At 45.8% G+C, this 14,916-nt stretch overlaps 1 protein-coding gene across 1 annotated transcript in view; it reads right to left on the bottom strand.

The window, feature by feature from the left end:
- Window positions 1-14,916, bottom strand: part of PRKAR1A (protein kinase cAMP-dependent type I regulatory subunit alpha) — a 35,352-nt gene continuing 20,436 nt past the window's right edge. The window contains exons 9-12 of the mRNA XM_054977331.1: window positions 5,927-5,987; window positions 3,980-4,101; window positions 3,160-3,241; window positions 1-2,444 (exon numbers count right to left, since the gene is read on the bottom strand). Of these exons, the coding sequence (XP_054833306.1) occupies window positions 2,272-2,444; window positions 3,160-3,241; window positions 3,980-4,101; window positions 5,927-5,987 (438 nt within the window). The 3' untranslated portion in view covers window positions 1-2,271. The remainder of the gene's footprint in view (window positions 2,445-3,159; window positions 3,242-3,979; window positions 4,102-5,926; window positions 5,988-14,916) is intronic.

The following is a 14,916-nucleotide window of genomic DNA, read 5'->3' as shown; positions in this document are numbered from 1 at the left end:
TTTAAGAATTTAAATCATTTTTATTGCTTTACCTGCCATTAGGACAATCTATAACAAAAGGAATATATTAGCACATACAGTAAGTCAGACTTATAGTCAGGTAACAATACAAAAATGGTCCTCTGGTTGACTATAGCACTCTAGGGCAGTAGATTTTAAAATCTGCTAAGGTGACCTAGCAAGAAAGATTACCTCTAAAGCCCTGAATGTTAGCTAAGGCAAACTATACCAACTGTAGATTCAAACATGTTTAAATTGCACACAAAGGTAAAGCTTTAACTGTGATTAATATTTAACTCAGACAGAGCTGGTTCATCTTAAAATCTTGTCGGTAAAACTACAAAAGGGAGTAAACAGCAAGCTAAAAAGACGCAGTAGTGAAACTTGATTAGAAAGCCTTATATAAAAAAATGTGCATTTTGTGGCGCTCTAACTAGCTTACATAGATTTAAAATCTTTTTTGGTGCTTCAACAAGGATCGAATCAAGATTCAGAAGTAACAAAGGTAGAAGGAAAAAAAAATCCCTGGATATATTCAAACGGAGTAAAATTTTAAAGAAAAAAAAGCATTTATGGACTCCTGAGGAGTACAGGAGGAAATCCTCACCTCGCTAAGGTATTCGGGACAAACAGAATTAATTCACAATGTACGTTTTACATTTCATCCTTGCCTAGAAATGTGGACAATACCAATAGCTTCCTATAGTTTCTTACTGTAAGGCTCCTAATCGTCAAACTTTAAATATGATTAGCAAACATTCTTCCAACAGCCAACAAGTCAGAAAGTGTATACCAGGTCCAATTGTCTGAAAAAACAATATGAGGGGAGTGGGAGTCATAAGAAATAGTTGCATAACTAATGCAAAACACTTGCTGTCACTCCCAAATGAAACCCTACTCTAGTTTTAGACAATTTACATTTATAAGGAAACTCAATCACCTACATTATCCAACTGTGAAACTCTATAAAGCTAATGGGCAGCACTGGGTGCACACAGAACATTGTAACACAAACCTGGTAAATACTGAAACACATTTCAGACTTGACAACAGGGTTAGCTTTCCAAAAAACAGTTCTTGCACCTGTCAGGTCAATGTGAGAATTCTGGGCAAAGCAAAATGAAATGAAAAATTTTTGTCGTCCAAAATGCATCTGTTGTTTGAAAGGCTAGAAGTTACTAAAACTTCTACGTGAAGAAGAGATTCTCAGCAACAACGCAGAGTCTGATCGGAAATAGGACACTGATCCTCTGCCTTCTTTGAACCAGAGTTTTGTCACCTTCCTAACTGAGATGGGTATATTTTATCCTGCACTGAATGCCTGCTATGAGAAGAGAACCAGTTATTTCTCAGGTTCCAGAGAAGAAGCTTCAAAGGGAGACACAGAAAAGCAAACACAAAGGGTGTGCCCTTCATATTCCTGCTCTACATTCAGCACAGGAGGGTGTACTATTTGGCACTAACTAGGGACCAGTGCAACTCTTATGCCAGTGCACACACTGACAGCAATATCCAGGTATTGAACCCATGGGTTAGCTTCTGAGAATCCGAACACAAAAATCAGAGGGGCAAATATGAACACTCACAACTGAGAACAGGCAAAAAAAAAAAAAAAAGGTTGTATGTGGCAAAGATCAGCAACACTGGTAGCATTTTTGCCAGGACAAAAGCTTGTACACACACAAAAATTAACAATAACCAAGACGTCTTGAACCAACTGAGATTGGTACAGGAGCACTGAATTATCAAAACTTCTAACTGTGGTTTTACTAGGAGGTGATCTCAGCAAACCAAACCAAAGGTAACCGTAACCGGAACATTTACTCCTAGCACTTCAGCTGAGGGGGCAAGTCTCTAAGGTAAGTACAGTAGAAAATGACCACAACTTAAAAGAAATGTAGGATTCACCAGGTGAGAAATGTATGCCTCTTAATTTTCCACTGTTACATCCTTACTCTATGGCAATAACCTTGGTGGCAGGAGAAATCCCCACCAAAAAGGAATGGCAGTCACTGCCCGTGTGGGGCACTGTACATTGTACCGGGAGAAACAGTAACAGCAAAGATCTCCTTATAACTTTCTGTTTATTTTAAATGGGATTGGGAGCACCAAACTAATGTTCTAAAATTTAAAATGGTGCCATGAAGAGCAAAAAATTTTTCCTCCCCCAAACAGACAGGAAGCTGTAATAGCCAGTGGCCATGTGGCTCTGCACAAGAGTAATGAAGCAGTCTGCGTTTGTGAAGCATGTATTTGAGAAGGAAGGAGGCTTCAAACAGACAGTGAAACGAAACTGTTGTACTGCTGGATGTTTCGTTTGAGAATATCAGAGCATGGACCCAAGACACGCTCAAATCGGGGTCGGTCGAGCTTTACACATTTCAACGGGCCACGAGCAACAACGGTGGCAGCACGAGGACGGTTCATCAAGAGAGCTATTTCACCTAGAGGAACATAAACCCACAATATTAAGCCATGTATATTGCAAACGGGATGACATACGGCGTATTTTTCAGACCAAGCAACAGAAAAATTGAGCATTATTCTAAGAGTAACTAAAACCAGACAAGACTAGTATAATAACTTGAGATATACTTTTTAGGTAAGATCAAGACAGCCCGATATCTAACCTCTTATACATTTACTCAACACGTTTCAGCCTCCTATTATCTTACAAACACCAATAAACTTGACATTATTAATACATTACAGTATTATTTGGATGTACCGTGCTAAAGCTTGCCACTGGAAAAATTACATAGTCCAAAGTTTTAGCCTGTTCAGAACCCTGGTACTATTTAATATCAAAGCTTGACAGTTACAGGTCAAAACTTAATCTGAAATGTCTGCTTCAGAGTTCATTCCAATTCTGTTACACACCCAGTGAAATGATGTACACTGATTTCACACCACAGCTTGCGTGTCACGGGTTAAATGTCAGCTTCAATGTTTCCTGTTAGGCCAGTACAATATGTTGCTCATTCATGTGCCATTCCAGGAAGGGTAGAAGGGGAGTCCATGTGAACTTCTGATGGCAAGTTATAACATGGGGCAGAGCAAAGCATCTAAATGGACAGCATTTCTAAAATACTTATTATGCAATCTACACTGCCCTAAATTTTAACATTTCAAGGAACACTTTACACTCAGAGAACTCACCAAAATAATCAGAAGGTGCGAGCCTGCCCACTTCAACGAATTCTTCATTCTCTGACCTGCGCTGTAACACAGCAGCTGTGCCCTTTAAATGAATTACAACCATTAGTCACTAAGTTCGCAAAGGGTAGCTAGAGTAGTCAGCAGCTTTCATGACACTTTCACATACTAACAATCCTATTAAGTAGCTTGGCTTACCTTGTCCCAGTAGCTGTAAAAAGGCTACCCGCAAAGGGCGATAAATATTACACGCTACGCAAAAGTACATGTTCCAACTGAACACAGCATTCATTCATGTATGAACAACTCTGCAGGTTTATTTGAAGGCCTTGTTTTCAAACTATTTGCAAATGTGTACCAATTTTCTACTATATAGGACGGAATATGCCTAAGACAGTAATACAAGCAGAGGGCTTGCGAGCAGTCGTCAGGGTGGAGGAATCAACCAAGATTTCCGCCTCCTCCTTTAACTGACATTCAGCAGCTCTCAACATTCTGTGCTCCTAGGGTGTCTTCAGCCCTCAGGCTGGGTTTGGGGGGGGGGGGGCTGTGAACAAAATCCGCTTCCCGCATGCTTACAGAGTCCCCTAAGACCAGGTCTGGCTGCTTTTGGGAGTGGCACAAAGGCCAACCGCTTTGGTATTAGACACGGTGATGAAGAACTGTCATTTGTGAACATTATTCATAAGTACATTTAAAAAACAGAAATTATACTGGAATTAGATGGATTTTAAAATTACAAACCCCAAGGAATAAAAGACATGAAGGCAAATACAAAGTAGATTAATTTAATATGCCACACAGCTTTGTTACTTCGGCTCACCTCTAGTATAATGAAGAACTCATCTCCCGGCTCTCCTTGCACCACAATCTTCTGGCCATCCTCAAACTGTACTGGCTCTAAAGCATCAGCTACTGTGAGACGCTCCCATTTATCAAGGGATTCTGGATATTTTAAAAAAAGATTCAGATCTTCAGCTTCAGTTGAAGTATTACAAGTTTACAGGTTTATGGCATCACATATAGAGATACACAACTCCCACCCACTCCTGCAACTGACATAGCAATTCTATTCTACTGTGGCTACTGGCACAAAGCCTTGAGCTGGACAGCTCCGGCAAGCTCCGATCTCATCAAGATCTTAGAAGCTAAGCAGGTCAGCCTTGATTAGCAACTGGTCTTTGGGAGACCTTCAAAGACAACCGGGGTTGCAGAAGCAGGCAATGGCAAACCACCTCCATTAGTCTCTTGCCTTGAAAGCCCCAGCAGGGGTCACCATACATCAGCTGGGACTTGACAGCACTTTACCACCACCGGCATGAAAAGTTTAAGTATCCTTTCACTTTTAAACACACTGTTTTGCATTAAGTTAACAGTACCCAAACAGTGAGCAGGTGAGGCCTCTTCACAGAACTTTGTGAGTAACTGTATTTCAGGCAGCGGGTGCTGGCAATAGTGAGACATAGGAGCTGCAGTGTGGGTATATCCAACACTTCTTAGGCAAAATCCCATCTTCATTTGCAGCACTACAGAAAATGCCCAGAAGGAAACCTACACTAGTGGAAGTGCAAGGTTTGGTAGAACTTTTTTACTTAAGGTAAGGGAATGAATAAGTACCCAAATGCAAAAAATGCAACAACCAAATCAGTTTTCTTGACTCCCCTATGCCTACTCACACATTCAAACAAGATGGGTTTGCACCATTTTTAAGTATCTGCCATGGATGCTTGCTGGGTGACCTTAAGCCTGCAGTCACATAGTCTTAGTTTAGCTTAACTCAAAGGGTTGTTGCGAGGATAAAGTGGAAGAGAGGAGAATGATGTAGCTGATTTGGGTCCCAACTGGAGAGATAAGTGGAATATTAAGGAAGTAAATAAAAAAATCAAATGCACACTGAACGCAGATTACAAGCTCAATTCATATACCGCCCTTCGGGGCAACTTAACGCCCACTCAGAGCAGTTTACAAAGTATTTTATTATTATCCCCACAACAACAATCACCCTGTGAGGTGGGTGGGGCTGAGAGAGCTCCGAGAAGCTGTGACTGACCCAAGGTCACCCAGCTGGCTTCAAGTGGAGGAGTGAGGAATCAAACCCCGTTCTCCAGATTAGAGTCCCGCGCTCTTAACCACTACAACAAACTGGCTGTCGTTTACATCTTGCAGAGGCAATAGAGCAAATGCTAACTAAGAGTAAATAAAGAATGTTATGCACAGACATGCTAGCTCCTTGCACCTTTAATCAATAGCAACTTTCTATCTATGATCAGGGGTGCAAGGAGGTTCACAAAATGGAGGGGCCGACAGAGAAACCTTATGGAGTAGAGCCCTAGCTAAAATGGTTGTGCTTCCAGGGAAAGACCAGCCAGGGGCAAGGGGGCTGAGTGGAAAGGCTAAAAGTGACAGAGAAATATAAGCAGGAAAGATGAGTATCTAAGAATTGTAAAAAGATACAGAGAATATAAAGAATAAGGTGAGGGAAAAGACGTCCAAAGGAAAGCACTCTGAAAAAAGACAGCAGCATACAACCAAGTATAAACCAACTTCTGCTTTCTTCAGCAACCTGAGCCAGTTACCAGGCCCAATTAAAGTTTCTAGCTGTGACTAGGGCACAGTTCTGTCTCTGGACCAATACGGAATACCCCATAGTATGACACTAATATAACATAACATAGCAGCAATAATGCTGTAAGACAAGCATGATATTTATTTACATCTTGTTATCAGAAAGAATATTCTCACTCACTTTACTGAGAAATTGTTCACTCACCCAATATTGACACTTTACTTAGAAATTCTTCATACATCTTTCTCTTTCTCAATGTGCTACCCTAGAAAGCAAACACAGACATATCTGTACATTATCTTTTTCCTCTATAATATTTTAGAATATCTTGACAAGCCATCACAGTATTTAAAGGTATTATGAGCAGTCTTAAGACGTCCAGTAATTGTAGTTATACTGCAAGCGTATGTGGCAGTTCCATTCCTACTTACAACAGATAATAATAGAATTATCCTCCATTTATTTATACTAGTCATAATGTTCTGCGGTAAAGGATTTTACAGAATATGCAAGCAGGCTTCCTTTTGTCCATTCAAATCTAAAGCCAATCAATTGTACTAGAAGCCTCTGTCTTTAAAAGGTTGCATTTCATTAAGACAACATATGTGGATTATGTACTCTCTCTTTTTTAAAAAATATTTTATTAGTTCTTCCATAAAAGTAGAAATAGGAGAGGGGAAGGTTAAGAAGGAGAGACAGAAGAGGGGGGAAATGTCATTTAGACTGCTTACATCAACATTCTAGTTATCTATACATCATATTTTTTCCCTACAAAGTGTTCAACTGTGGTTACTGGTAATAAGTTACAACAGTGCCTTTACATATTTACTACATTCTAGTCTTTATATTTAATTTTAATCCAGTTGTAGAAGGGGGTCCATGGGACAGAAAAGTCTTCTTCCATTTGCCCTTTCATTAATGAAGTTAATTTGAATATGTTAGCAGTGCAATTCCTTACCATGTTGTTATAAGAGATTTCCTAATCCAATGATTTTGGAAATATTTATGACCAGTTGTTTTTCCATACCATACAAATGCATGCCATCCTAACTGTAAATCAGGACCTTCCAAAGCTAGTAGTCTTTGATTTTCTAAAAGAATCCACTCCCTCATCCAAACTAGGCAACACGCTTTATGATAAATTTTCCAATCAGGTAAAGCAAAGCCAGCATCATCTTTCAAGCCTTGAAGCGTTTTCAGTTTAATTCTTGGTTTTTTCCCTTGTCAAATAAAGTTAGATATTGCTTTATTTAATTCTTCAAAAAATGCTTTATTAATACGGATGGGGATGGTTTGGTATAAAAATATTATACGTGGTAATATATTCATTTTGATAGTTGCAATCCTTCCCATCAGCGAGAGCTGAAGTCCTCTCCACCTCTCTAAATCTTTCTTTATTTCTTGAAGCAGTTGCATATAATTATCTTTCAGTAATGAACTACATTTTGAAGTTAAATATACCCCTAAATATTTTACTTTCTTTTCTAACTAGAACCCTGTCAATCTAATTAATTCCATTTTTTGAGATGTAGTCATATTTTTGGTTATCACTTTTGTTTTCTGGTAATTAATCTTCATTCCTGCCATCAAACCATATGTTACATTAGTTGCTCTATTGAGCCCAATGGTTCCTCTAATATAAATGGTAGGTCATCTGCAAATGCTTGTAGTTTGTATTTATGTCCTTTGACGGACGTTCCTTTTATTCCAGGGTCTTTTCTTACTGTTCTTGCCAATATTTCCTAAATCATGATAAATATTAGTGGTGAGAGAGGGCAGCCTTGTCTTGTCCCTTTTTCTATCGATATCGCTTCTGTCCGCTCAACATTAATAATCTGTTTCTTATATATAGCTTCAATAGCTTTTATAAATCCCATTCCAAAATCCATTTCTTTTATTTGTTCAATAAAGAACTGCCAATTAACATTATCAAAAGCTTTTTCAGCACCCAAAAACACTATCGCCATTTGCTTTTCCGGATGAGCTTCATAATATTCCAATAAATTTAAAGCCATTCTAATATTGTTTCTCAATTGTCTTTTGGGGAGAAAACCTGTCTGATCCGGATGTATTATATCAAGTAATACTTTTTTCAGTCTTGTAGCTAGTATTGTAGCAAATATTTTATAATCACAATTGAGCAGGGAGACAGGTCTGTAGTTCTTAATTTCTTTCATGTTTATTTATTTATTCGATTTTGTCAGTTCCTTCTTTATGTATTAATGAAATCGTTGCCTCCATCCATGTTTCAGGCAGAGATGCTTCTTCTAGTACTATGGTAATCATATTTTCATAAGGTAAAAGAATATCTTCTAGTGCTTTATAGTACTCTCCTGGAAGTCCATCTGGTCCAGGAGTTTTCCCATTATTTTGTTTCTGTATTGCCTCCACTATTTCCATCACTGTTCAACCATTTCCTCTTTTCCTCTGGTAACTTAGATAAAACAGGGTTAACATACCTGTAACTTATGTTCATCGAGTTCTTCTGTGCTGACACACATGGGGACTGCGCAGGCGCAGGCCAGCCGCCGGAGAATTTTCTAGAGCTTCCATGGCTCCGAAGGGGCCGTTTGTCGCGCACCTCAGCGACCGTCTTCCCGCCCAAAACGGTCACGTGCTCCTTCAGCGACCAACGGCCCCTTCCCTCAGTTCTCCTTTGCCGCCGCTTGACCAACACACTTAGCCGTAACACCTTAAAACACATCAGATTCAGTTACAGCCACCACATCTTGTGCATTGGAATTCACAGCGGGGTAGGAGGGAGGGTTGTGTGTCAGCACAGAAGAACTCGATGAACATAAGTTACAGGTATGTTAACCCTGTTTTCATCTTCGTTCTTCTGTGCCTCCACACATGGGAGTGTACCAAGCTTCACACAATAAGGAAGGTGGGGTGAAGTCCAACACAATTTTATTGAACAAACAAGAACAACAACAAATAGATATGCATATATACATCTATGTAAACTGTGCAGTGATACATCAGTACCCAATATTTACACATATATACACCCAAATATACATATATATACACTCATTCACTCAAGGGTACCTAGCAGGTACGCCAAGAAAAACTTCCCAAGACTCCCTCAGGAAAAAAGGGAGTGTAGGACAGCCCTGGCCACAGATACATCCTGCTCCGCATTGACATCAATGGCGTAATGCCTGACAAAGGTGTCTGCAGAGGACCACGTGGCTGCTTTACAAATGTTAACCAGGGGCACCCCCCTGAGGAGTGCCGAAGAGGATGCTTGGGACCGCGTGGAGTGGGCCCGAACATGAAGCGGGCAAGCTACCCCTGCCAGGGAATAGGCCCTGCTAATGGCCGCCACAATCCACCTAGACAGGGTCTGCGAGGAAGCCCTGTTACCCTTGTCCTTGGCCCCAAAACATACAAACAGGTGAGGACTGGAACGGAATCCCTTCGTCCTATCCAGGTAATAGGCTAGGGCCCTCTTCAAGTCTAGGGAATGGAGGGCCTTTTCCCCCTTAGAGGAAGGTTGAGGAAAAAATGCAGGCAGTGAAATATCCTGCGAGAGGTGGAAGGCGGACACCACCTTGGGCAGAAACCCGAGGCAGGGACGCAGGACCACCTTGTTGGGATGAAACACAAGAAAGGGAGGGTCAGACCGCAGTGCAGACAGCTCACTGACCCTTCTGGCTGACGTTGCAGCCACCAAGAATGCCACCTTGTAGGATAGCATATCCAAGGGGCAGGTAGCCATAGGTTCAAAAGGAGGCAACATGAGACGTGAGAGTACCAAGGACAGTGACCACTGAGGCACTGGCGCCGACACAGGTGGGTAAAGATTGTACATGCCCTTAAGGAACTGGCGGGATTGTGGGTGAGAAAACAGTGTAGCACCCTCAACTCGGGTGTGAGCAGCTGATATCGCTGCCAGGTGGACCTTGAGGGAGGAAACCTTCAAGCCCATGCCACGCAAGTGGCACAAATACTCGAATACAACCCCCAAGGGACTGCTGTCAGGCACCACTCCTTTAGCAAGTGCCCAAAGCTCAAACCTGCGCCACTTGGCCGCATAAGCGCGCCTAGTGGATGGCCGACGAGCATTCAGGAGGACCCGCTGTACCTCATCAGTAAAGCCTACAGGGGAGGAACGATCCACCAAGCCGTCAGGTGCAGCTTCCTGGGATCGTGGTGGACTAGGCTCCCGTTCAGGAGAAGGTCTTGCCGAGGGGGCAGACTGACATATGTCCGTTGGGACATCCGCAGGAGCTTCGGGAACCAAACCTGCCGTGGCCAAAAGGGGGCCACCAGGATGCAGTCCGTCCCGTCCTCCTCTATCTTGCACAGGACCCTGGGAATCAAGGGGAATGGAGGAAACATGTAGTGCAAGCCCTGCGTCCACGTAAACTGGAAGGCATCCCCAATAGAGAGGGGGTCGCTCCCTGCCCTGGAACAGAACGTGTGGGCCTTGGTGGTCGCCGCAGTGGCGAACACGTCTATCACTGGATGACCCCACATCTGGAAGATCGGCCCAACGCACTCTACGTTCAGTTCCCACTCGTGGTCCAGCAAAGGGACCCTGCTGAGGGCATCTGCTCGGGCATTGTCTGACCCAGCCACGTGTATAGCACGGAGCGACACGCCGTTCCTGATAGCCCACTGCCAAGTGAGCGTGGCTTCCCAGCACAGGGCCATGGACACTGTGCCCCCCTGCTGATTCACGTAGTACATGGCAGTCGTGTTGTCCGTCTGCACCAACACCTGACGATTCCTCAGCAGTGCTGTAAGGGACACAAGTGCGAAACGAATGGCTCTTAGTTCCAGCACATTAATATGGAGGGTCTTTTCCCTCTCAGACCAGACATCTTGCACAGACACATCACCACAGTAAGCCCCCCATCCCAACAGAGAGGCATCAGTGGTAACCGTGACGTCATGGTGCTGATACCCAAAGGGGGTCCCTTTAAACAAATTGTCATCAGACAACCACCAGTCCAAGGAGGAGAGGATGACCCTCGGGATAGAAAACTTGAGGGACGAAGGGTGCAGCAGAGCATCGTACCTCCGCACAAACCAGTTCTGGAGCGGGCGCATACGCAGTCTAGCAAAGGGCACCACAGAGGTGGCCGCTGCCATATGCCCTAGTAAGCACTGGATAGTGCGCACAGACTGGAATCGGTTCCTTATAAACATGGACACTAGGCCCCTTAGGGACCGAGCCCTCTCCAAAGGGAGCAGAGCCTTACCCTCCACAGAGTCTAACAGTGCACCAATGTAGGACACCTTGCAGTTGGGCACCAGTTTGGATTTCTCAAAGTTCACCAGGAGTCCCAGGCGTTGGCAAGTGCTAAGTACCAAGCCAATGTCCTGCACCAGCCTAGACTCCGATTCAGCCACGATGAGCCAGTCATCGAGGTACGGAAAGATGGTACAGCCTTCTTCCCGCAGGAAGGAAACCACAGGGGCCACACATTTCGTGAACACTCGTGGGGCAGTGGACAGGCCAAAGGGGAGCACCTTGTACCGGAAAACCCGTCGCCGGTAAACGAAGCTCAGGTATTTCCTGTGCTCCTCCCGTATCCCCACGTGAAAATATGCGTCCTTTAAGTCAAGGACCGCAAACCAATCCCCGTGTTTGAGCAAGGCGATCACAGCCGCCAACGTAACCATTTTGAATTTGGTCACCTTGAGGAAGGCATTAAGGCCCCTCAGATCTAAAATGGGACGTAAGCCCCCATCCTTCTTAGGGACCAGGAAGAACCTAGAGAAGAAACCCTTTACAGAGTCCTCATAGGGCAATTCTTCCACAGCACCCTTGGCCAAGAGCGATACGATCTCCACATCCAGCTCCGCCATAGTGTTATTGACAGCTGTCAGGGGTGAACTGCATCTAGGCAGCTCAACGAACTCCAGCCCGTATCCCAGTTCAACAATAGTTAAGACCCATGAGTCAGATATTATTGACTCCCACTCAGAGAGGAGTGGACTCAGTCTGTCCGAAAAGTTCGGGGATACGGCTGGCGCGACCCATCAGTACTGCCTCCCGGCGCCCTGCTGGGCCGGTTGCTGTGACGGACGAGGCTTGAAGGGCCTACGCCTCCTCTGCTGTTGTGTGGGAGGGTAGGACCGTTGCTGGTAGGCAGGATACTGGTGGAAACCCGGCCGCTGCTGCTGGTACCTGCCCTGGAAGTGGTAAGGGCCGGACCGGGGAGCGTACCGTGGCCTGGAGGCGGGTTTGTCCGAAGGAGCCAGACCCAAGGACCGTGCCGTCTGTCTGTCCTCCTTTTTCTTTTTCAGGGTCTCGTCGGTGGACTTGGAGAACAGCGAGTCCCCTTCAAAGGGCATGCTCTCCACCCTGGAACGCACCTCCTGAGACAGGGCCGTCGACCGCAACCAGGAATGGCGCCTGAGGACCTCCGCCAAAGCCATCCCTCTAGCAGCAGTGTCAGCAGCGTGGCTCCCAGCATTCATTTGCTGTTTAGACAGCCGGACAGCCTCTGTTTGCAGCAGGGACACCACAGCCTTCTGCTCAGGTGGGAGGTCCCGGGTATAGGACGCCAACTTCTCCCAGAGGTACAGCTGGTACCCTGCCATGATGGTCTGGTAGTTGGCAATCCTCAGACCCAGCGAAGCGACGATGTACTGGCGCCTGCCCATGGCATCAAGCTTTCTGCCCTCTTTATCGGCAGGCACCGAGGAGTGACCCGATCGTCAGGGGTTGAATTCCTCCGTGACCAAGGAGGAAGGTGGAGGGTGCTTCACCAACGCCGGCCAGGTGCCCTGCTTGATCTTATAAAGCTGCTCGATCCTCTTAGATGTTGGAGGCTGGTCACAGGGCACCTTCCACACCTTCTCCACGATCTCCTCAATACCCTCGAGCATGGGGAAGCCAATGGACGCCGGGTTGTCACCGTATATCCGCTTGAGCAGCTTGTCTTTGGTCTGTGGGGTCGCCGAGGAGATGTCCATCTCGAGGGCCTGGGCCATCCTCGCCATCTGGTCGGCGTAGATGCGGAGGTCCTCGTACGGGGAGCCCGTAGATGGCACCAGATCATCAGCCGGCGATGGTTCAGACCAGGATTCCGACTGGTACTCGGCCAGGCTCTCCACTTCTCCTTCCTCGGAACCGTGCTGGGAGTCCTCACCCTGGACTGGAGGGGGAAACCACGATCGTCTTGACGTCGATGGACCCGGTTCCGACTCGGAGAAACCAGCAGGTGCCCCTTCCCACTGGCAATGGTATGGTGAGGGAAGGTAGGAGGCTTGACGATGCCGGGACGCAGTGGATCGGGCGGATCGCATGCTGTCCCCGGACCGACGTCGCTCACGACCGACAGCAGGCGGAGATGGACGGGCAGGAGATGGGCGGCTCCGACGAGGAGACGGGCTCGGTTCCAACCTCGGCGACCGAAGGGTAGGTGATGGTCGACTCCGACGGCGCGGGCTCGGCTCCGGCCCAGAAGAGAACTCCGCATGCACAGTCTCAAAGGCCATCGGATCCGGCACCGGCACGGAGAGTTCCTCTGGTTCGGGGGAACCCAGATGCGGGGAAGGCGTGTGAGGAAGCACGATGACTTCTTCCTGGGGAGCGGGATGCGGCGACCGATGATGTTTGGTCGTCTTCTTCTTTTTTGCCGGTTCCGAAGAAGACCTCGGAACCGACGCGCTCCTCGCCTTCGAAGGGGACCTCGGTTTCGACCTCTTAGATTTTATAGGGATCGAACCGGTCGTCGGTTCCGACCGGGGACTCGGCACCAGGATCCTCGGTTCCGATGTCAGTCTCGGATCCGACCTGGTGGATGACGCGCTGCGGGGCGGCCGCGCCAGACCCTGCGCTGGGGAGGCCGCTCTCGACGCCGAGGCGCACGGGGGACGCGGTTTCGACCCCGACCTCGCGGAGGCCACAGAGCCAGCTCTTGAGCGCCTTTCGGCAGAGGGGCTAGGGCCGGCCTTAGGTAACGGGGTCCCCTCGGACATGACCGACTGCCACAGTGACGAATTCAGTCGGGCCCTCCGATCCTGCCGGGCCTTATTGGTGAAGCCCTGGCAGATCTTGCAGGCCGACACGTTGTGGGTCTCCCCCAAACAAAAGAGGCACAGCTCATGGCCGTCGGTTTTGGCCATCTTGGTGTGGCATTGGAGACAATGCTTGAAGAGAGCCGTTGAGGCCATCTTCAGGGGCACGCGAAAGAAGGGTCAAAAACAGTCCGAGTCAAATTACCGAGTATTTCGTCAAAGTCCAGAGGGAGATCCGATAGAATAGTCGAGGTCCGAAGTCCGAAGTCCAAAAGCCAAGATTAATCAGTCAGAAAAGCACGAAGCACAAGCACAGAGCGCGAAGCTCAAACGTTCTCTCCAAGCGGCGGCAAGAAGAGAACTGAGGGAAGGGGCCGTTGGTCGCTGAAGGAGCACGTGACCGTTTTGGGCGGGAAGACGGTCGCTGAGGCGCGCGACAAACGGCCCCTTCGGAGCCATGGAAGCTCTAGAAAATTCTCCGGCGGCTGGCCTGCGCCTGCGCAGTCCCCATGTGTGGAGGCACAGAAGAACGAAGATGAACTCTTGTTTCTGTAAATACTGTTTTTGGATTTCTACTGAGATTTCATCTTTACTGCATAGTTGTTTATAGGAGGTTTTCACCACTTTCTTTATTTCTTCCTTTCGCATCCTCTCTCTCTTTGTATCGTCATACAAACTATGGATAAGTCTCCCTTCTTTCTCCTTCCTAAGTTTTTAAGCTCTCTCCCTGAATTATTTGCATGTTCAAAAAAATTTTGTTTAGCAAATTTAATGTTTTGTGCAGTCTCTTCCATTAATAGTAAATTTATTTGATTTTGCAAAACCTTAATATTACTTTTTAAGTTTACATTCAAGGGGTCTTTTTAAAAATATATTTCTTTCTTTTCTAAGTTTTTCATTATCTCTTTATATCATTGTTGCTTTTCCCTTCTTTGCTTTGCTTATGTATTCTCAATGTACAAACAATTTAATGTTTACTGTCAGGGAAGGGTCTGCATATGCTTCTCGTCAGTGACCTAGGAGAAGTATGTAACTGGTACAACAGTTACTATACATAAGAGAGAAAATACATTTTGAGCAACTGCCTACAACTAAGGATTGATTTTTATGATTTTAGCACATTGATACGTGAAGTTACTTTTTTATTGCCTTTTTACTCCAAAAAAAGTTCATTATTTTAAAATTACGTTTAAAGTTCTGCCTATGTAAAA

Source organism: Eublepharis macularius, chromosome 4, assembly GCF_028583425.1.
Source record: "Eublepharis macularius isolate TG4126 chromosome 4, MPM_Emac_v1.0, whole genome shotgun sequence".
Lineage (NCBI taxonomy): Eukaryota > Metazoa > Chordata > Lepidosauria > Squamata > Eublepharidae > Eublepharis > Eublepharis macularius.
This window is presented reverse-complemented; position numbering and strand designations above follow the sequence as displayed.